General features: G+C 47.0%; 1 protein-coding gene across 1 annotated transcript in view; it reads left to right on the forward strand.

Moving 5' to 3' along the window:
- Positions 1 to 23,266, forward strand: part of adamts18 (ADAM metallopeptidase with thrombospondin type 1 motif, 18) — a 293,677-nt gene that overhangs the window by 93,529 nt on the left and 176,882 nt on the right. Inside the window, exon 2 of the mRNA XM_085992058.1 lies at positions 21,489 to 21,796. Coding sequence (XP_085848184.1) covers positions 21,489 to 21,796 — 308 coding nt within the window. The remainder of the gene's footprint in view (positions 1 to 21,488; positions 21,797 to 23,266) is intronic.

Below are 23,266 nucleotides of genomic sequence, written 5' to 3' on the forward strand. Positions count from 1 at the left end.
TGTTTAACCCGGGCCCTCGTGTGAAGGTCTTTGGCAAAGAGTAAAGAAGCCTTACTGCATTTACACAGGGCCTTGGTGAGACCACACCTGGAGTACTGCGCACAGTTTTGGTCTCCTTACCTAAGAAAGGATATACTTGCCTTAGAGGGAGTGCAACGAAGGTTCACTGGACTGATTCCTGGGATGGGGGGATTGTTCTATGAGAAGCGGTTGAGTAGACTAGGCCTATATTCTATGGAGTTGAGAAGAAGTGATTTCATTGAAACGTATAAAATTCTTACAAGGCTTGACAGGGTAGATGCAGGGAGGATGTTTCCCCTGGCTGGGGAGTCTAGAACCAGGGGTCACAGTCTCAGAATAAGGAGCCGGCCATTTAGGACTGAGATGAGGAGAAATTTCTTCACTCAGAGGGTGGTGAATCTTTGGAATTCTCTACCCCAAAGGCCTGTAGATGCTCAGTCGTTGAGTATATTCAAGACCGAGATCGATAGATTTTTGGAGACTAAGGGAACCAAGGGATATGGGGATAGTGCGGGAAGGTGGAGTTGAGGTAGAAGTTCAGCCATGATATTGTTGAATGGCGGAGCAGGCTCGAGGGGCCAAATGGCCTACTGCTGCTCCTATTTCTTATGTCCTTATGCCTACTATTAGACTGACTGCTTCTCCAAGATACATTGACAGGTCAGCATAGTCAGAAGCCTATGTACCTATTGGGGAGAAAGCAGGGACCGGGTACTGAATTTGGATGATCAGCCATGATCTCGTTGAATGGCGGAGCAGACTCGAGGGGCCGAATGGCCTACTCCTGCTCCTATCTGCTATGTATCTATGAGCCCTCCCTCCCTCCCTCCCTCCATGCACCCGTTGATCTTTTTGCCACAAGTCCACCTCACAACATGAATCCTGGGTCTGGCATACGAGCCCATGAAGTCCTTATGAGATATGAGCCATGAAAGACACATGCTTTCTAGACGTCAAGCCTGACTGACCTTGAGACTTTGTGGTTTTAAAAGAGTCCTTTTTTGGCCCTTTCTCAGCGTGGTCCCAAAGGACTGAGCCCAGGCTAAAGTCACCAGCCCGCAGTCCTTTGGAGTTAGTTATTCCTGATTTGAATCAATGTAATGTAAACCATATCTGGTATGGTAGCTCAAATCTCTGCAAATTACAGCTTCTGAGCACATGTTGGTGGTTGACCGATCCAACTGTGCCATCTTCTTGTTGAATCCAATCTGACCCCCCATTTATTCATATCTTAGTGTCAGAGCTCTGCTCTTCAAATTAATTTTGTTCCCAGTAACTCCGTTCCCCAGTGCCAGTCGGAGCCTTTGCTGCAGGGCTGGCTTAAGTCTATTGAGTCCAGCTTTAAGCAATGATTACTGGTTTAAAACAGATGCCGAGAACACAAAGTTCCTTTTGTCTCGCTTTATTGTAAGTACAGTTGAATGCTGGGGGAAGAAAAAAAGCGCAACTAGCTTGCCAAGAAATGATATGCTGAGATCAGGATTATACTGGGATCAGGAGCTTCGTCGAGTCTTCAAAAAAAAAAGAAATTGCTCTTCTCTTTGCCTTGTCGTCCATTCAGCCTGACTGAAGCCCACTGAACAGAACAGGAAGCATCTATTTCGTACAAAAGTGTTTAATTTCCAAGATGTGGTGGTGCTGTCTCAGCAATGGTGGGGAGCAAATTGGTTATGTATCACGTATTGAAAAGAAGGGATTTTTGGTATTTAAGCGCTGGGGAATGCTGTAAAATGAGACTGAATGGGAAGCAGCTTGGTCCATTGGAATTCTATATAATGGGAGGAAATGGGAAGCGGCTCACTCCATTGGAATTCTATATAATGGGAGTGAATGAGAAGGGGCTTTGCCCATTATAAATATATGGGACGAGAGTCAATGAGGAAGGATTTAGTCCTTTGGGATTATATCCAATGGAATCGGAAGGGAAGGTGTTTTGTCTGTTAGAGCTTTACACAATGGGAATCAATGGAAAAAGGGTCTGGTCCTTTGCAATTATATATAACGGGAGTGAAGGTGATGTTTTTGATATGTTGGTGTTCTTTGATTGTCTTTGGTTGATCGTAAAATGATTAATCCCGCAGTGGTATCTTCAGCTTTTATTTCTGTTTTGATTTATTCGCTTATTATTTTTGACGGGGAGGTTGTATCTCTTACTTGTTCTAATGGGAAGACCTTGGGTTTGGTATTTTGGAGCGAAGAGATCAAAAGGCGTTCTTTATTTGTACATATAAGTACTTGAAGGGAAAGCATTTACAAGCTACGGGGGAAGAGCCCGGGAGTGGGATTATTTGGACAGCTCTACCAAAGAGCCAGCACTGGCACGATGGGCCAAATGGCCTCCTTCTGTGCTGTATCATTCTATGATTCTATCCTGCGAGATCACGGTCACACTTAACCTTCTAAGTTCATGTTCCCCTCTCTCTTCCTGCCGTTTTTTTTAAAGTAACAATTTCCCAGCGAATGAGAGGACAGAAAGAAAATGTGAAAAAAGACTGAAGTTGTTGCTGTACTTGTTTCATTTTCTCATCCATTTACTTAGGTGAGAATTTTGATACTCCGAATATCTAGATGATAATAACAAGCTAGATAAGCACATGAGGGAGAAAGGAATAGAAGGTTATGCTGACAGGGTCAGATGAAGAGGGGTGGGAGGAGGCTCGTGTGGAGCATAAACATCGGCTAAACACCTCCCAAACACCGCAAGCCCTACCACCTAGAAGGACAAGGGCGGCAGGCACATGGGAACACCACCACCTCCAAGTTCCCCTCCAAGTCACACACCATTCTGACTTGGAAATATATCGGCCGTTCCTTCATCGTTGCTGGGTCAAAATCCTGGAACGCCCTCCCTAACAGCACTGTGGGAGCACCTTCACCACACGGACTGCAGTGCTTCAAGAAAGCGGCTAACCACCACCTTCTCGAGGGCAATTGGCGATGGGCCTTGCCAGCGATGCCCACATCCCAGGAACGGATTAAAACAAAGACCAGTTGGGACGAATGGCCTGTTTCTGTGCTGTAAGTTCTATGTAATAGGTAATTTATAACTATTACATTAAAATACTTCAACAAAATTACAGGGCTGTGGGGAAAGAGCAGGGGAGTGGGATCAATTGGATAGCTCGAGCAAAGAGCTATTAAATACTGCTTTCTTCTGTTTCCTATTGCCTCGGTGTTTCCCTGGTCTTAATGCAAATGCTTTCCATTCCAGAATGCATTGTTTGTTGGCAGGTGTTGATCTTAAAGTAGACAGGCCTGCTTTTAAATAATGTTTCGCAGGAATGTGCATTAATTAGCAGTGCGGGATTTCACCGATTGGAAGTTCGACTCTTGGAACTCTTTGTATCTCTGCCATGTTGTTGTTTGTCTCTCATTCATCGTAGACAAGCAGCGCGCCAACAGTTGGCGCGGCAGGTGCAACGCGGCAGAGTGCAAATCCTGGACCTGCAGCTTGTTGGGACAATGAAGTAAATAGGAAACCCTAATGAAGAGTGAGCTGCAAAATGCTCGGAAGATATAGACAGTTCGATTTCAGCAGGGATTTTGGAAGCTGTTGTCCATATTTTCTTTTTAACAAAAAAAAAAGGGCAGGGGGAAAAGCAGCAGTGGAAAGCAATCTCGTTCGGCCGGGCCACAAAGTGGCTGCCATGGGAAGTAGAAAATGTCACAAATTGAAGATGGAAGTGTCAGATGAAGAGGGGTGGGAGGAGGCTCGTGTGGAGCATAAACACCTCCCAAACCTGCGACCCCTACCGCCTGGAAGGACAAGGGCAGCAGGCGCGTGGGAACGCCACTCCCTCCAAGTTCCCCTCCAAGTCACTCACCATCCTGACTTGGAAATATATCGGCCGTTCCTTCACCGTCGCTGGGTCATAATCTTGGAACTCCCTCCCTAACAGCACTGTGGGAGCACCTTCGCCACACGGACTGCAGCGGTTCAAGAAGGAGGCTCACCACCACCTTCTCGAGGGCAATGAGGGATGGGCAATAAATGCCGGCCTTGCCAGTGACGCCCACATCCCATGAACGAATAAAAAGAAATGTTTTATCAAATGAGTTTAGAGAGCAGACCACAAACGAAAAAATTATTTTGCTTGTAATCTGAGATTCTGTGCATTATTTGTAGCTCGTAGCCTAAATATCAGCCTTGAGTCAGTGGAAGCACTCGTGCCTGAGTCAGAAGGTAATGGGTTCAAGCCCCACTTCAGGACTTCAGCACATTATCTAGGGTGTCCTGGCCAATACTTGTCCCTTGGCCATCATCACCACAACAAATGGTCTGATCATGAATCTCATTGCTGTTTGAGGAATCTTGCTATGTAATTCAATGGCAGTAAAGCACTTTGGGACATCCTGAGGTCATGAAAGGCGCTATATAAATGCAAGCTCTTTCCTCAGCCTCGAGGTACTGCAGGTGCTGTTGGATCTTGGCTTGCTTTCGTGTGTGTGTATGTCTGTGTATCTGCTATCTGAATTGTAAAACATCAGTGGGATTGATTTCCTATGTGTACTGGTTTCACAAGTCTGCATGAATTGCTGTCTGTGCTGGCTTAACACAGTTGTTACCCCTTGGCCAAGTGTTGGATCTTCCATATCTCATTGCCCACCCTTGACTAGTGGACAGCTGACACTTGTGACTTTGGCCTTTTGAGGACCTCCGCAACAATGAAAGCGCGATATGTTTAAAACGATGTTGCTCACTTGGACAGTACTCTGAACGAAGGAGTGAATGAAATGATTTACCAGGGCAGCCAGCCAACCTGCTCCCAGACCTGTGCCAATGTCGGACTTGAGCCAAGTGCTCGGATTTGCGGGAGTGGGGCACAGAGTGACTTTCTCTCTTGATTTTCTTTTGCTCTCTCGCCATGTAGAGAAGCACCTTGCTCCCCCTCGTCCCAACCTCAACATTTCCCCCACCCCCCTCCCCAACATTGCAACATCTAGGTTACAAGATATACAGCAAACAGCCTTATCCTTGGTCATTTCAGTTTCTTATTCCGTGGTTCTTTGCACCTCTCAGAATTCAACTTTGTGATCAGGATTAGAAGCTGATGGTTAGCCCCATTTGTAAATGGCTCCAAACAATGTTCCCTCTTTTTTTTTCGATGCGTGGGCCCTTTAACTGGCTGCACGGCCTGTTTAAATTTCCCCGAATGCGCGGCTTTTCCTGTACAATAGCCGGTGAAGGGCCCGTGTGTGTGCCCTGAAGAACTTGGCCGTGCAGCTTAACGGGAACATTGGCTCCAAGGTATTGCTCCGCGTCGATCATCTATGGGACCCATTCCCGTGAGAGAAATTTATCGGAAATTTTGCCGCACGATTTTCCAACTATTATTTCAAATAGTCAGAAGATTGTGCACAGCCTGCCCGAATTTCAGATCCGCAATGCTGTCGGCGAGGCTCCCACTGAGAAAATGACCCCTCATTTCCAGACGCATTCGGTAATATAGTGATGATAGTCCCTCGTTGTTTGCGCCATCATACTCGCCCGCAATGTCACCTGTGAGCTGCGCTTTGTTCTGCGTGTCCTGTTCCTTTTAATGCATGGTCCCTTTAAATTTCTGCTCGTGCGCGGCATTTACTGTGGAAAAGCCGGTGAGCGGCCTGTGCGGGACCTTTCAGATTACAACGCGGCCACGCGTGCACCTTAGCGGAAACATTGCTCAAATCCGAAAGGCTCTTGGAGGACACTTTGACAAACGGTTGACTCCTCATGCACCCACCTCCGTTAAATGCAGCAGTATTTGTGCCCTTCAGAGGAATATAAGAAGTTTTGGAACGAGGAAAGGCAGTCAACCCACCACTTCCAGCAAGCAGACCTATGATTTGCTCTGTCGTGGACTCACTCCGACTTAACAGCCCCTTGGTGGATGTGAATCCACAGGGAATTCTTCCAACTGAAAACTGTGATGCTTCCCACGGACCCTGGAGACAACCAGTTGTCTGGTCCTGAACTAGGAAGGGGGACGGGTGATGCCGAAATGGACGGTGCATCTGCAGGGAAGGGGTCCACTGGGAAGGTGACGAGAACCTTTAGAAGCATGTCGGAGGCGCAAGGCAGGCACTGGCAATGTTGATGCTGCAACTGAAAAGGAAAAAGGATTTGCATTTATATAGCGCCTTTCACAACCCCCGGACGCCCCAAAGCGCTTCTCAGCCAATGAAGTATTTTTTGAAGTGTAGTCGCTGTTGTAATGTAGGAAATGCGGCAGCCAATTTGCGCACAGCAAGCTCTCACAAACAGCAATATGATAATGACCAGATAATCTATTTTAGTGATGTTGATTGAGGGATACATATTGATCAGGACAAGGAGGATAGCTCTCCTGCTCTTCTACGAAATAGTGCCGTGGGATCTTTTACGTCCACTTGAGAGAGAGAGAGAGCGGTTTAACGTCTCATCTGAAAGACGGCACCTCCGACAGTGCAGCACTCCCTCAGTACTGCACTGGGAGTGTCAGCCTGGATTTTTGTGCTCAAGTCTCTGGAGTGGGACTTGAACCCACAACTTTCTGACTCAGCAAGCGAGAGTGCTGCCCACTGAGCCACGGGTGATGCTAAATGCTAAGCATAATAGCAAGAGAATGCTCAAAGAGGTGAGAATTTAAATGCATGTCAATGGGGATGAAAGTGAGGATGAGCAGAGAATAGTTAGCTTTCTCAGTGAATGCTTCCTTGAAGTATTGACTTGAGAAGACCAGAGCTACATGCCTTGCCTTTAGGAAAATAATCCGTCAGATTTAAGAGTGTCAGTGTTAATAAGACGCAGGTTTTAGAAAGGCTTAAAGAGCTCAAAATGAGCAAATCCCTTGGTGTCTGTCCCAGGGTGTTGAGGGAAACTGGGACGAAATTTGTGAAGTGCTAATTATTAGTCAGTGAATGTTGGGGACATACCACAAGATTGGAAATAAGATAGCATTGTATTCATATCCAAGAATGGACCAAGTCTAAAAATTGATCCATCAGTCAAGCAACTATACTTGGTCAAAACCTGGAGCAAATCTGAGGAATACCCTTGTGAGAATAACGTACCCTCACCATCAACATCCTGGCTGCAGTGTGTACCATCTACAAGGTGCACTGCAGCAACTCACCGAGGCTGCTTTGGCAGCACTTCCCAAACCCATGACCTCCATCGCCTAGAAGGGCAAGGGCAGCAGGCGCATGGGAACACCACCACCTCCAGGTTTCTCTCCAAGTCACACACCATCCTGACTTGGAAATGTATCATCGTTCCTTCATTGTCGCTGGGTCAAAATCCTGGAACTCGCTACCTAACAGCACTGTGCGAGCACCTTCACCTCACGGACCGCAGTGGTTCAAGAAGGCGGCTCACCACCACCTTCTCAAGGGGCAACTAGGGGTGGGCAATAAATGCTGGCCTTGCCAGCGACGCCCACATCCCAGGAAAGAATTTAAAAATACATATGGCGCGGTGTACTTGGACATCCAGTACACCTTTGACAAAATCCCTTGGTAATGGTTGCTGCTGGAATGGAAAACAATGGGAATTTGAGAGACAATCTGGAGGTGGGTAAGAAGTTGGCAGAAGGGAGCAAAACAGCATGTACTTGTTATGGGCGTGATGCCAGGGTGGTAGGGGAGGGGTGGAATACTTAGTGGAGCGCTCCAGGGTGCATTGTTTGGGGGGGGGGGGCATCCCCAATTACTTGGATATAGAAACCCATTGCAAACTGACGTGGTTTGCAGATGATGCTAAATTGAAATGGGAGGGGGAACGGGTGAAAGAAAGAAGAAAGGAAGAAGTTGAAAAAGATAAAGCAGCTAAGGGCCCACAATAGAAACTCAATAAAATCTGCAATTGGGCAAATGAATGGCAGATGAATTCCAATACAGATAAGTTCAAGGTACCCTACATTGATAGGAAAAATCAACATACTGTGCTCAGTTTTGGTCACCAAGACATGAAGGAAACATTGAAACAGGCAGTGCGGGGAATAGCCATGAGAAAGTTGGATGACATGATTTTTAAAATTCTGAATAGATGGGCTGAATGGACTCCCTCACCTGTATTTATTTGGAATCTTGTAAAGGAATTTGTTGACATCATTTTCTACTTGTAATGAAAACCATGCCTGTGACTGGCGTACACTTAAACAGTCACGTCTAAATCTAGAGACCAATGTTAGCCATCGCATTGACCCTTGATGAATCACAATATTGGAGTTAATGCTCCAAAGTTTTCATTCTTTGTCCCTCAAGTCACAATGAGCTTTAACATAAGTCGAGCCTGACGCTAATTTCCCTTCTCAAATTTGATTCTTGTTGGATACAACTATCCCCAGGGAAAGTTCTTTTTTTTTAGTAGTCTGATGTTCAACATTCACAGACACATTTTGTTTAATTAAATAAGGAAATACTTTGTTTTAGTTTTTTGACCAGACATGCATTACAAAGCATGTGGCCCGAAATAAAACTGTTTTTGGTACTGTTTTTGTTGGCCACCAATAAAAATGTTTGGATCTTGTGGTTGGCCACCCAAGATTTGGGCAAAAAAAATTAACTATTTGCTGTGGCAACACAGAAGAACAAGTGTAATCCTGCACCCATTGGCTGCCAACAGAAGCTATTTGTCACGGCAACACAAAAGCTTTTGTTGGGAGCCAATGGCTGCAGAGTTATTCTGGATTAACTTAATCAATCATTTAAATTAATTTTATCAGCCACGTTCCTTTTTTGTTTTCACTTCCACTTGCTCCAACAAAGAAATGAATGAGTTTAAGGTCTGGGACAAGTCTTGTTTTATTCTCGTGTGCTTTCTAGTTTTCTATTGCACTGAAATGTTGATCACTCGCACTGTTTAGAGGGCTGCGTTCAGTTCTGGGCACTACCAGGGAAGGATATATTGGCCTTGGAAGGAGAGCAGTGCAGATTTGCCAGAATGATACCTGGGCTAAAAGGGTTAAATTATGAGGACAGGTTGCATAGACTAGTCTTGTATTCCCTTGAGTATGGAAGATCTATTGAGGTGTTTAAGATGATTAAAGGAGTTGGTAAAAAGACTTGCATTTATACAGCACCTTTCATGACCTCATGCCTTTATTTATAGGGCAGTCACGAATAACTCCAAGAGAGAAATCAGGAGAAACTTCTTTACTCTGAGTATGGTCAGAATGTGGAACGTGCTGCAACAAGGAACAGTTAAGGCAAATAACATGGATGCATTTATGGGGAAGCTAGATAAGCACAGGGGGGAGAAAGGAATAGAAGGATATATTGATGGGGTTAGATGAAGAGGGGTGGGACGAGAGGCCTGTGGAGCATAAACGCCAGCATAGACCAGTTGAGCTGAATGTAATTTCGGAGATCTTGGAGGGTTGTAGAAGTGTGGGAAGACCGAAGCTATTGATTTTGGTCCCCGCCACAATCTCCGTTCCCTAGCCACTGACTCCACCCCTCTCCCTAACATCTGTCTGAGGCTGAACCACACGGTTCGCAAACTTGGTGTCATATTCGAGCCTGAAATGAGCTTCCGACCACATTTCCACTACATAACTACGACTGCCTATTTCCACCTAAGAACATAAGAACATAAGAATTAGGAGCAGGAGTCGGCCATTCGGCCCTTCAAGCCTGCTCCGCCATTCAATGAGATCATGGCTGGCGCAGCAGGTGGTTAAGAAGGCAAATGGTATGTTGGCCTTCATAGCGAGAGGGTTTGAGTACAAGAACAAGGATGTCTTGCTGCAGTTGTACAGGGCCTTGGTGAGACCACATCTTGAGTATTGTGTGCAGTTTTGGTCGCCTTATCTGAGGAAGGATGTTCTTGCCATGGAAGGAGTTCAGCGAAGATTCACCAGGCTGATACCTGGGATGGCAGGAATGACGTATGAGGAGAGATTGGGAAGATTGGGCTTGTACTCGCTGGAGTTTAGAAGAATGAGAGGGGATCTCATTGAAACTTATAAAATTCTGGCAGGACTGGACAGACTAGATGCAGGGAGGATGTTCCCGATGGTCGGGGAATCCAGAACCAGGGGTCACAGTCTAAGGATAAGGGGTAGGCCTTTTAGGACAGAAATGAGGAGCAATTTCTTCACCCAGTGAGTGGTGAACCTGTGAAATTCTCTACCACAGAAGGCAGTAGAGGCCAATTCATTAAATATATTCAAGAAGGAGTTGGATATATTTCTTAAGGCTAAAGGGATCAAGGGGTATGGGGCGAAAGCAGGGACAGGGTACTGAACTTGGAATATCAGCCATGATCGCATTGAATGGCGGAGCAGGCAAGAGGGGCCGAATGGCCTACTCCCCTGCTCCTATCTTCTATGTTTCTATGGCTGATCTTCTGCCTCAACTCCATTCACCGGCTCTATCGTCATATCCCTTGATGCCTTTACTTGTCAGAAATCTATCGACTTCTGTTTTGAATATTCCCAATGACTGAGCCTCCACAGCCCTCGGGGGTAGAGAATTACTAAGATTCACCACCCTCTGTGTGAAGAAATTTCTTCTCATCTCAGTCCTGAATGGCCTACCCTTTATCCTGAGGCTGTGGCCCCTGGTTCTAGACTCCCCAGTCAAGGGAAACATTCTCCCAGCATCCACCCTATCAAGCCCTGTAATAATTTTGTATGCTTCAATGAGATCCCCTCTCATTCTTCTGAATTCAAGAGAATACAGGCCTAGTTTACTCAATCTCTTCTTATACGACAGTCCCGCCATCCCAGGAATCAATCTCGTGAACCTTCATTGCACTCCCTCTATGGCAAGTATATCCTTCCTTAGGTAAGGAGACCAAAATTGTACACAGTACTCCAGGTGTGATCTCACCAAGGCCCTATATAATTGGAGTAAGACTTCTTTTCTTCTGTACTCAAATCCTCTTGTAATGAAGGCCAGCATACTATTTGCCGTCCTAATGGCTTGCTGCACATTCACTTTCAGTGATTCACGTACAAGGACACCCAGGTCCCTTTGAGCATCTGCATTCCCCAATCTTTCACCATTTAGGAAATACTCTGCCTTTCTGTTTTTTCTACCAAAGTGGATAACTTCACATTTATCCACATTATATCCATCTGCCATGTTCTCGCCCACTCACTGAGCCTGTCGAGATCCCCTTGAAGCCTCTTCACATCCTCTTCGCAACTGACACTGCCACCTAGCTTTGTATCATCAGCAAATTTGGAAATGTTACATTTAGTCCCCTCATCCAAATCATTGATATAGATTGTGAATAGCTAGGGCCCAAGCACCGATCCTTGCGGTACCCCACTAGTCACAGCCTGCCATCCTGAAAAAGACCCATTTATCCCTACTCTTTGTTTTCTGTCTGTTAACCAATTCTCAATCCATGCTAGTATATTACCCCCAATTCCATGTGCCCTAATTTTGTTCACCAACCTCTTGTGTGGGACCTTATCGAAGGCCTTCTGAAAATCCAAATACACCACATCTACCGGTTCCCCTTTGTCTACTCCACTAGTTGCATCCTCAAAGAACACCAATAGGTTTGTCAAACAGTATTTGCCTTTCATAAATCCATGTTGACTCTGCCCAATCTTACTATTAGTTTCTAAGTGCCCAGTTATTGCATCCTTTATAATAGATTCCAGCATTTTCCCAACTACTGATGTGAGGCTAACAGGTTTGTAGTTCCCTATTTTCTCTCTCCCTCCTTTCTTAAATACCTCCGTAACATCGCCTGTCTCAGCCCTTGCCTCAGCTCATCTGCTGCTGAAACCATCATCCATGCTTTTGTTACCTCTAGACTTGACTATTCCAACGCACTCCTGGCTGGCCTCCCACATTCTACCCTACATAAACTTGAGGTCTTCCAAAACTCGGCTGCCCGTGTCATAACTCGCACTAAATCCCGTTCACCCATCACCCCTGTGCCCGCTGACCTACATTGGCTCCCGGTTAAGCAATGCCTCGATTTCAAAATTCTCATCCTTGTTTTCAAACCCCTCCATGGCCTCGCCCCTCCCTATCTCTGTAATCTCCTCCAGCCCCACAACCCCCCGAGATATCTGTGCTCCTCTAATTCTGCCCTCTTGAGCATCCCTGATTATAATCGCTCAACCTTTGGCAGCCGTGCCTTCTGTTGTCTAGGCCCTAAGCTCTGGAATTCCCTCCCTAAACCGCTTCGCTTCTCTATCTCTCTTTCCTCCTTTAAGACGCTCCTTAAAACCTACCTCTTTGACCAAGCTTTTGGTCACCTGCCATAATTTATCCTTATGTGGCTCAGTGTCAAATTTTTTGTCTTATAACACTCCTGTGCAGCGCCATGGGACGTTTTACTATGTTAAAGGCACTATATAAATACAAGCTGTTGTTGTTGTTGCTGTGTGAGCTTTTCAGGACCTTGTTTCGTGAAGACCATTTTGCAGTACCCGGCAGCAGTGTTTATACACCTCCAATCAAATGATTGCAACTGTGAATCACAGCTTTGATGGGCGCACTGTCCTTTTTTGCATGAATCTCTCTGTAGCCATTGACTGTCTAGATGGGGCAGTGAGCTCTTTGACATATTTAATCGAAAGGGAAGCAGAAAGGGAGAACAACCAGTCGGTCCAGTCTTCAGAAGAAGCCCACCTATGTTGCCCGACAAAAATAGCACTGGCATCGAGAATCCTGCGGCCTTTCTTATAGAACCGCGTGTGGGGTGTGTGTAGTCTAAAATGAACTTTGTCAGGAGCTAAAGAAAAACAAGGTATTACTGAAGGATACAAGCTCCTGCCTTCATTAGTGAGGCAAGGATAGGTAAGACAGCTTGCCGCTATAAAAAAAAACCAAAGACAGGAAAAGCCTCTGCATTTGTCGTGCCATGTTTTCACAGGGATTACAATGTGTGTTTATTTTAGGGCTCAGCACACTTGTGCTCATTTTAGGATGAGGGCCAGCGAAGTGCTGAGACGGGCACTAGCACGCCAAAAGCTGGATTACCTGCACCTTTTAGCTCCTTGTCACTATCAGGGGAAAGTGTATTTTGGCAGCCAGTCTGGTATTAGCTTCCTGAACAAAGTAAGCTGTGATTTTGGAGCCAATCCGCTGTTTGTGCAATTCTCTGACTGTCAGAGAAATCAGAGTCTGGTAACCAGCATTGTACATCATTTGATTGAACAGACCTCAGTGACAATTATGGTTTTTTTTTCTGTTACACTCAAGGTTTACTCACACTTAGTGGCTGATCTCCAGTGGCGATGCTCACAGGGAGTCTGGGTACCTGGGACACACTTGTGGGGGTGGAAATTGGTTTCTGGCCTATTCCTGGGCCCATAACCAGCGGTAGGCCAACCTGGAGGCTCGAGACCGGCCCAAAATTGGGCATCCTGGCCCCATTTCAGTAATCTAGGCGAGCTGCCAAATACAGCATGTGCAGTGGGAGAAATCAATATTGAGCCCACTTGCCTCACTGACCAGTGTCCTGAAGCTAAGTCTTAGAAGGGTGGGGTGTTGGTGCGGCAATGGTGGAGGCCTGATCACGAGTGCTGCAGAGGCGGATGAACAGTCCTGCTCGTCCCGGCTCCACAGCAACGATGACTCCATCGCCAAGACCGCCTAGTTCCATCTCTGTAATATCGCCCGTCTCCACCCCTGCCTCACCTCACCTACGCTGCTGAAACCTCCATCCGGGCCTTTGTTACATCGAGACTCAGCTATTCCAACACACTCCTGGTCGGCCTCCCACCCTCCATAAACTTGAGCTCCTCCAAGTGAATGGGCAGTGCGCTGGCCGATGAAACTTAATCAGGCAAGTGGACAGTAGAAGGAAAAATGGGCAACACACACATTTCATGAATGATATTGAAATAGAAGATGGAAGACTTGCATTTCTATAGCACCTTTCACAACCACCGGAAGTCTCAAAGTGCTTTACAACCAATGAAATACTATTGAAGGGTAGTCACTGTTGTAATGTAGGAAACGCAGCAGCCAATTTGCGCACAGCAAGCTCCCACAAACAGCAATGTGATAATTGCCAGATAACTGTTTTTGTTATGTTGATTGAGGGATAAATATTGGCCCAGGACACCAGGGATAACTCCCCCTACTCTTCTTTGAAAGAGTGCTGTGGGATCTTTCACCTCCTCCTGAGAGGGCAAACAGGGCCTCGGTTTAACGTCTCATCCGAAAGACGGCACCTCCGCCAGCCCAGCACTCCCTCAGCACCGCACTGGCGTGTCAACCTAGGATTTTTGTGCTCAAGTCTCTGGAGTGGGGCTATGAACCCACAACCTTCTGATTCTGAGGTGAGAGTGCTACCCACTGAGTCACAGTGCATGGAGGGAGTGCAACGAAGATTCACCAGACTGATACCTGGGATGGCAGGAATGACGTATGAAAAGAGATTGGGTCGATTAGGCTTATATTCGCTAGAGTTTAGAAGAATGAGAGGGGATCTCATTGCAACGTATAAAATTCTAACAAGACTAGACAGTCTAGATGCAGGAAGGCTGTTCCTGATGGCCGGGGAGTCCAGAACCAGGGGTCATAGTCTAAGGATAAAGGGTAAGCCATTTAGGACTGAGATGAGGAGGAATTTCTTCACCCAGAGAGTGGTGAACCTGTGGAATTCTCTATCACAGAAGGCAGTAGAGGCCAATTCATTAAATATATTCAAGAAGGAGTTGGATATATTTCTTAAGGCTAAAGGGATCAAGGGGTATGGGGCGAAAGCAGGGACAGGGTACTGAACTTGGAATATCAGCCATGATCGCATTGAATGGCGGAGCAGGCTCGAGGGGCCGAATGGCCTACTCCTGCTCCTATCTTCTATGTTTCTATGACACAGCTAAGGATGAAGTTGAAAGAGACGCAGGATTGCTCGTAGACTCCACGTCCAACATGCCAAACCAGTGCAGAGCAGTAACCAACAAAGCCAATAAAATGTTGAGCTAGACACAGAAAATGCTGGAAACACTCAGCAGATCAGCCAACGTCTGTCAAGAGAGAAACACAGTCAATGTTTCAGGTCGATGACCTTTCGTCAGAACCTGATTGAAAGGATTGGATAGTTTATATATATCACAGAAATCACAGAAACCCCACAGTGCAGATAGAGGCCATTTCGGCCCATCGAGCCTGCACCGACACATATCCCACCCAATCCCCGTAACCCCTACACCAACGCATGTCCCACCCTATCACCGTAACCCCACGTATTTAATCCCCCTAACACTAAGGGTCAATTTATCATAGCCAATCAACCTAACCCGCACATCTTTGGACTGTGGGAGGAAACCGGAGCACCCGGAGGAAACCCACGCAAACACGGGGAGAATGTGCAAACTCCACACAGACAGTCACCCGAGGCCGGATTCGAACCCGGGTCCCTGGCGCTGTGAGGCAACAGTGCTAACCACTATGCCACCGTATAGAATAATAGATACCTAGGAGTAACTTACAGGCTGGAATCTAATCGAGGGGTTCAAATGGTTTATATAAAGAATAATGAATACCTGGGAGTGAGTTACAGGCTGGAATCTGATTAAAAGGATCAGATGGTTTATGTACAGAATAATGGATACCAGGGAGTGATTGCAGGGTGGAATCTGTTTCATTTTACTCATTCATGGGATGTGGGCGTCGTTGGCAAGGCCAGCATTTATTGCCCATCCCTAATTGCCCTCGGGAAGGTGGTGGTGAGCCGCTTTCTTGAACCGCTGCAGTCCGTGTGGTGAAGGTGCTCCCACAGTGCTGTTAGGGAGGGAGTTCCAGGATTTTGACCCAGCGACGATGAAGGAACGGCTGATATATTTCCAAGTCACCCGGCTACCGACCATAGAGCACATATACCAGGAACGCTGTCTACGGAGGTCACGGTCCATCATCAAAGACCCTACCCACCCCAGCCACAGTCTGTTCGCCCTCCTGCCATCTGGGAGACGCTACAGATGCATTCGCACCTGTACGACCAGATTTAGGAACAGCTTCTTTCCCAGGGCTGTCATCCTACTGAACTCCACAAATAAACTCTAAAGCCTGCACATCTGCCAATGCACTTTATTATGGTTATGTTTATGTTAATATACTACAAGCCAAATGTATGTTGAATGTTTAAATGTCTTAATCCAAATGTACACTCTCGGGAGCCGCAAGCCTACATTTCGTTGTACTGCACTTGTGCACTAACAATGACAATAAAAGTTGATTTGATTTGATTTGATTTTGATTTGAAGTCAGGTTGTGTGTAACTTGGACGGGAACTTGGAGGTGATGGTGTTAGAGATGTAACAGATTTTAAGCAGAGGCAGGGAAAGGGTGGGGGAGGAAAGAATAAAAGGGAAGGTCTATGACAGAATGGAAGGCAGGAGAGATTAAATGACAAAAGGGATGATGGTACAAAGCAACAGGAGATGGTAATGGGACAAGTAAAGAAACAGAAGATGATTCTAGAAGAGGTGTAAATGGGAATGGCAAAATCATCAACAGCTGCCATGTGAGAAAATAGGAGCTGAGTTTATAGTCTGAAATTGTTGAACTCGATGTTGAGTCCAGAAGGCTGTAAAGTGCCTAATCGAAAGATGAGGTGCTGTTCCTCGAGCTTACGTTGAGTTTCGTTGGAACAGCTGAGGTCAGAGTGGGAGTGGAGTGGAGCATTAAAGTGACAGGTGACCGGAAGCTCGGGGTCACGCTTGCAGACTGAACGGAGGTGTACCGCAAAGAGGTCACCCAATCTGCGTTTGGTCTCCCCAATGTAGAGGAGACCGCACCGTGAGCAGCGAATACGGTATATTAAATTGATGAGCTAAGTAGGCAAAATGGTAGAATAAAATTTGGAGGAAGTCATGGTTAGACTGTACAGTGGTCTGATCCAACCTGTTCTGGTCACTGAGACCCAATGGAGGCCTTCTAGCACTGGAGGCGAGGCTGATCCCTTGTGTCAAATGTCTGAATTACGAGGAAAGTCCGGAGAAACCTGGGCTTTTCACCCCATGAAAGGAGGCATCTAAGAGGTGATCTTATAGAGGTAGACAAGATAGTGAATGAAATGGAATAAGTAAATCAGGAAGATTATCTTAAACCAAATTGCAAGAGTAGGACAAAGGGGAGCAGGTGCAAACTAGTAAAAGGCAAATTTAGGACTGATATAAGGAAGTTCTTCACATAGAGAGTGCTCAACATATGGAATGGACTCTTGGATAGAGTAGTGGAGGCAGAAACCCTGGAATCATTTAAGAACCAATTGGATGCTACAATGGAGGGGACTTTAGAATTCTCCTGGATGAATGGATGACCTGCTTCGTCGGTAATTACCTTCTGATCTTGCAACCATCATAGGGAGGGGAGATTGGCCGGAGTTCCTGCTGCTGTTTCTGCTTGTTATCCAGTGACATCTGTTGTGGAAGTAGAAATTGGATGAGGGCAGGATTCGGTTCCGCTGTGATATGCCCCACTGTTGAATTTGTGCTGGCACTCATTGGGCAGGATTTTCATTGGGCCGTGGAGTCGGGATTGGAGGCGTGTGGGGGTTTAAAATCCCGAAATCGGGGGTCCCGACCCCATCCCGCCCCCAACCCACCTCCATGCCAGTTTCAAAGGAGGCGGGTACCCGACCCACACTGGAACCCGCCTCCCCGAGGTGGGAAGGGGATTAGTGCCAATTAACTGCCTGTTAACAGGCAGTTTTTAGCCTAATCCCTATTTTCATTGTTGAAATGTGGGACTCCCGACGGCTCCAAACCATGCCAAGTTAGCGAGGCGGGCAGTCGGGCTGAAGGGCTTGGAGGGGTCGAGATGTCCAGTGTTCAGGTGAGTGATGGGTGCATGAGTGCAGAGGTAAGTGTGTTTGGTGTGTGTAAAGTGTTTAAAGAAGTTCTACTAACCTTTACTTACATTTACAGCCTTCCTTCCTTCAGGTCTCGGGAGTCCCTCATCTCACGGGCACAGAAAGCAGAATGGCTGCGATCTGTCAAAATCTGCAGCCTCTGCTTTCTATTCCGGGGAGATCTCTAAATCATCCTGAGAAGAAGGAATTGATCTGGAGTACAGATTGTCAGTGTTTGACAGCTTCAAACAGCTGTGAAACGCTGATATTTCATCTGTCAAGACCTGTCAAAAGGTCTTGACAGATGAAATTTCAATCTGTGACGTCACCTGTTGCCGGGTGGCCCTTAATTGGCCTGCTGAGCCCGCTGGGTGGGCTCAACAAGGTCAATCAAGTCAAAATCGCGTGGGTTGGCTAGAACTCGATGGAGGCGGGACTACAACCCCAAAAGTTGTAGTCCCGCCTCCTACCCGCCTCCTCAATGAAAATCCAGCCCATTGTCTTGGCATTTTTTTATTCGTTCACGGGATGTGGGCATCGCTGGCAAGGCCAGCATTTATTGCCCATTCCTAATTGCCCTTGAGAAGATACCTTCTTGAACTGCTGCAGTCCGTGATACTTCTTTGTAGCTGGTTGGTATGACTGAGTGGCTTGCTAGGTCATTTCAGAGGACAGTTAAGAGTCAGCCACATTGCTGTGGGTCTGGAGCCAGACCAGGTAAGGACGGCAGATTTTCTTCCCTAAAGGACTTTAGTAAACCAGATGGGTTTTTACGACAATCCGATAGTTTCATGGTCACCATTACTGACACTAGCTTTTTATTCCAGATTTATTTAATTAACTGAATTTAAATTCCCCAGCTGCCGTGGTGGGATTTGAACTCACGTCTCTGGATCATTAGTCCAGGCCTGGACACTGGAATGCTGGTAGAATATGCAGAATATGGCATGGTGGTTTCAGGAGATGAGAGAGAAAAACACAGATAGAAATCTGAGTCTTATATGTTTAAGTTGCTCCACGGCCTTGCTCTCCCGAACTCTAACCTCCTTCAGCTCGCCCCACCCGAAACTCTCTCTTCCTCTGACCTCTTTTGCATTCCCCATTCCTTTGCCCACCAGGGCTTTCAGCTGCCAAGGGCCCAAGCTCTGGTATTCCTTCCCTAATCACCTTTGCTTCTCCACCTCACTCTCCTCCTATTCAAGTCCCACCCCTGTGACCAAAAGTTTGGTGATGTCTCTTCATTCCTCCTTTTGATTTGGCGTCTGTTTTGCCTTGCATCTCTGAAGTACCGTGGGACATTTTTTCACGCTGAAGATGCGAGTTTTCTTTTTTAAATGACCATCGCGTCGCAGCAACCCCATCCCAGTTATTTTTCCACTCCAATTTTCTCCTCCCCTTTCTAGAGGCATTGGCCAACTCACTTGAACACTGTGCACCTTCTGGTATCTCGCCTGGGTGGCCGTTCATGCTGGGCCTTGATGGTGGGTGCCAGGGAGGAGGACTCCACAGCCAAACCTGAACGCTGTCCTCACCCAGTGTCCAGACGCACCCATTTCCAATCGGTAACCAGGAACAACAACAACAACAACTTGCATTTAACATAGTAAAACGACCCAGAGCATTTCACAGAAATAACGGCCCAGAAATTCGGGTCGGGGCTTCCCGCGGGTGTAAGCCCCCGACCTGCACTTACCTAGCGTGCCGGCCGTTGAGCTGTGGGCCCGCGTGGGATTCCGATCCTGGGCCTCCTCCAACTGCCGGCGCGCAGTGCTTGCGTATCCCAGGGGCGCAGTTAGTTCGATGCGTCCCCTGGGATCACGTGGGCCATGGAGAGCCAATGGTAGCAGGGAATGCTTCATTCATAAGTTTGACAGGAAGACCTGTCAAACCTATAAATACTATAAGCCCCAAAACATCACTAAATCTTCAAATAATTTTTTTTTTAAATCACATTTTTAAAATAAACTATAAATTACATGAAATAACTATTTTAAACAATAATTTAAATTTTTGAAAAAGTTAATTACATTTTCTAACGGGGCTAAAAATAAACTTACCTTTAAAGTATTTAAAAATAATAAACCTGTGGAAAAAATGTTTTAATTTTAATTAATTCACCACTTACCTTGTTAAAAGCAGGCCTTGCTTACCCTCCCGGAAAAACCTGGAAAAAAACCGTAAGTTCGATGTGCACGCGCTGCCTCTCCGGCGCACGCGTTCCACCTGTCAACCCCTTCTTTCAGGGGAACGGAAGTGCCGGTTTCCCGCGCATGCGCGGTGCATGCAGAAGACCGGCACTTCCATTGGGCTTACGGGTGAGTACCCGTGGAGACCCAAATTTCTGGGCCAGTTATCAGGCAAAATTTGACACCGAGCCACGTAGGAGATACTAGGATAGATGACCAAAAGCTTAGTATAGGAGCTAGTTTTAAGGAGCGTTTTCAAGGAGGAGAGAGAAATGGAGAAGTTTAGGGAGGAAATTCCACAGCTGAGGGCATGGCCGCCAATGGTGGGGGCGAACAAAATCAGGGATGCAAAGGAGGCCAGAATTAGAGGAACACAGCGTTCTCAGAGGGTTGTCGGGCTTGGGAGGTTACAGAGATAGGGAGGCCGTGGAGGTATTTGAACACAAGGATGAGAATTTTAAAACCAAGCCATTGCTGGACCGAGAGCCAATTTCGGTCAGCGAGCATGGGCGTGATGGGTGAGCGGGACTTGGTGCAAGTCCTGCCCAAGAGCATAGAGATAGTCTTAGCTCTCCTGCAACTGAGATCTACTAACTCAGGGATTGAACCAGGGACCTTCCTGCTCTGTACGGTTCAGAAATGGAAAATTTAAATCTGAGCAGCTCTGGTTAAATTTGTCCCACTTTCTGGAATCCAGTGCACTCTACCCAGCTTTTCTTGTCAATTTCTGCTTTTGCTCTGCGTTCTGGACAGTACTTTATGTTTTATCTGAATAGTTACAGTGATAAACTCCGTGGCACCCCATCTAGTGGCTTAAACATTCGCTCCCTCCACCACCGGTGCACCGTGGCTGCAGTGTGTACCATCCATAGGATGCACTGCAGCAACTCGCCAAGGAGCACCTCCCAAACCCCTGACCTCCACCACCTAGAAGGACAAGGGCAGCAGACGCATGGGAACACCACCACCTCCAGGTTCCTCTCCAAGTCACACACACACCATCCCGACTTGGAAGTATATCAGCCGTTCCTTCATCGTCGCTGGGTCAAAATCCTGGAACTCCCTCCCTAACAGCACTGTGGGAGCACCTTCACCACACGGACTGCAGCGGTTCAAGAAGAAGGCTCACCACCACCTTCTCAAGGGCAACTAGGGATGGGCAATAAATGCCAGCCTTGCCAGCGACGCTCACATCCCAAGAATGAATATATACATAAAAAAGATGCATACAGCTGCCAAATTGTAGAAATCCACCCCCTCCCTCCCTCCCTCCCCACACTCCCCCCACACCACCCACCAAAGTCCCTACTCAGCATTTCTACACCAAGGCTGTTTTGTTTTAACTGCCTTGAGTACCACTACGTAGCGGACTTTATCGTGACTTTATTAAGTTGACGTGGTAGACCTGCTAGAACAAGGACCTACATGAAGTCACTCAGCAGCCCCAACCGCTAACGCACGGCCCTCAACATGTTTGAGATTTAAGATCCCACCTGGCAGCTTTCCCGTGTGTTTTAACAAATTTAAAAAAAAAACGAACAAAGAAAGAAAAAAAAAATCCCATTTGTCTTCCAGTCAGGTTTAATACGGAGCCAAGAAAATGAATACCTTATAACTCCATTACCTCATCACCTGGCGCTGAGACACAACTACACCTCAGCTGCTGGCCATCGACCTCATGCACTCTACAAGCGATCGGTGGAGCATAGAGTGCAGCAGCGCCCCGTGGGGAGCCATCACCATCATCACCACCATCACCACCACCATCACCGCTCTCTCCATCACCAGCAACAAAAGCATCAGCACCACGAGAGAGACCAAAAGCAACACTACTGTGGACGGCGAAAGAAATGTATGTAAGGAACCTTTTTTTTAGCACTTACTACCGTCATTTAGCCTACCGTTTAATCATAACTCTTGCACATGCGCAGGCACTTAAGGTCAGCTCTGTTCTTGTACAAGCACGCGTTCTGTCTGCCCTTACAGTGGCCCAGATATCGCTGGAGCGGGACCACCTCCTGCCATCGAACTTTACAGCACACAAGGTGACCATTCGGCCTATCGCGGCTGTGCTGGCTCTGAAAGAACTATCCGCCCTGCCCCCATTTCCCGTGCCGCTTTTCCCCATTGCCCTTTTAAAAAAATGTCTTTTTTTTTTACAAGTATTTATCCACCCCCCCGCCCTTTCGACATTCTCCATCACCCTTGAGCTCGAAAATATGCTTGCCCCCTGCAATTTGCTGGAAGTGTGAGCTGATAATGGCGTGACGAGGGCGATGGGGCTTTGCTGAGCGGCGGGACCAACTGACGGGGGGCGGTGGTATCGAGCATTGTTAAACTGGCCGCTGTTTTGGCGACAAAATCTGGGCCAACGAGTTATCTCTCTATATACTGTCTTAAATGTTAAAATATAGCGGAGGGTGAGTTGATTGGACCTCGTTCAGTGTTGGTACCAGAACAGTGCTGACTGATTGTTGCCCAGTGAACCTGTCACTGGCGTAACGTCACAGGTTTTTAAACTTGGAGAAAATTTGACTGAAACAGGTTTATTTTTTTCTCCTGCCATCGGACTTTACAGCACGCAAGGCGACCATTTGGCCTATTGAGGCCTTGCTGACTCCGAAAGAACTATCCCCTTTCCCCCATTGCCCTTTTAAAAAAAAATCTTTTTTACAAATGTTTATCCACCCCCCTTTCGAAAGCAAATTATGGATTCTGCTAACCCCCCCCCCCACCGCCCCCCCGTCCACTGTTTCTGGTAGGACATTCCACTGTCCTAACAGCACTCTTTTTGGCCTCGACATTCGATGGCACCGTGTCCATTTTTCAGGGTCAAAATGGGTACCTTAGCGTCTAAAATGGCGGGCGGGTCGGAGAGCATGCACCTTTTCATTGGCCAGCTGGGAAATGTCACGGTGCGCTAAACCAGCTCCGCGCGTGGGGACGCAGCAAGTTCGGGCTGCAATGTCAGGTGAGTGTGGCTGGCAATGAGAGAACCACCTCTTTTGCCTTCAGCTGTGATGCATTAAGGTGTCCGTGGCTGCCCACTTCACCTTGGATGGGGATCGAGTTACAGGGGACGACTGCCTGTGGTTTTTAAACGGTACTCCTGCTCCTCACACGGCCTGTTAAACCCTACTCTCCTGGACAATCTCCATAGTGTTCCCTCTATCAGATCCCACTCCCCGCCGCTCCCGACCCCCTACACACACACAGGCCTGTGTGGATCTGACATCTCTCACCTGGATTTTCTTGCCTCTGTTTTACAGGTCATAATATCTTCTAGGGGGGTGGTGGGGGGAGAGCGGAATGGTGGGTGGGG

The sequence above is a fragment of the Somniosus microcephalus genome, chromosome 6, assembly GCF_052327205.1.
Source record: "Somniosus microcephalus isolate GS21.2 chromosome 6, FLI_Smic_1.0, whole genome shotgun sequence".
NCBI classification, from domain to species: domain Eukaryota; kingdom Metazoa; phylum Chordata; class Chondrichthyes; order Squaliformes; family Somniosidae; genus Somniosus; species Somniosus microcephalus.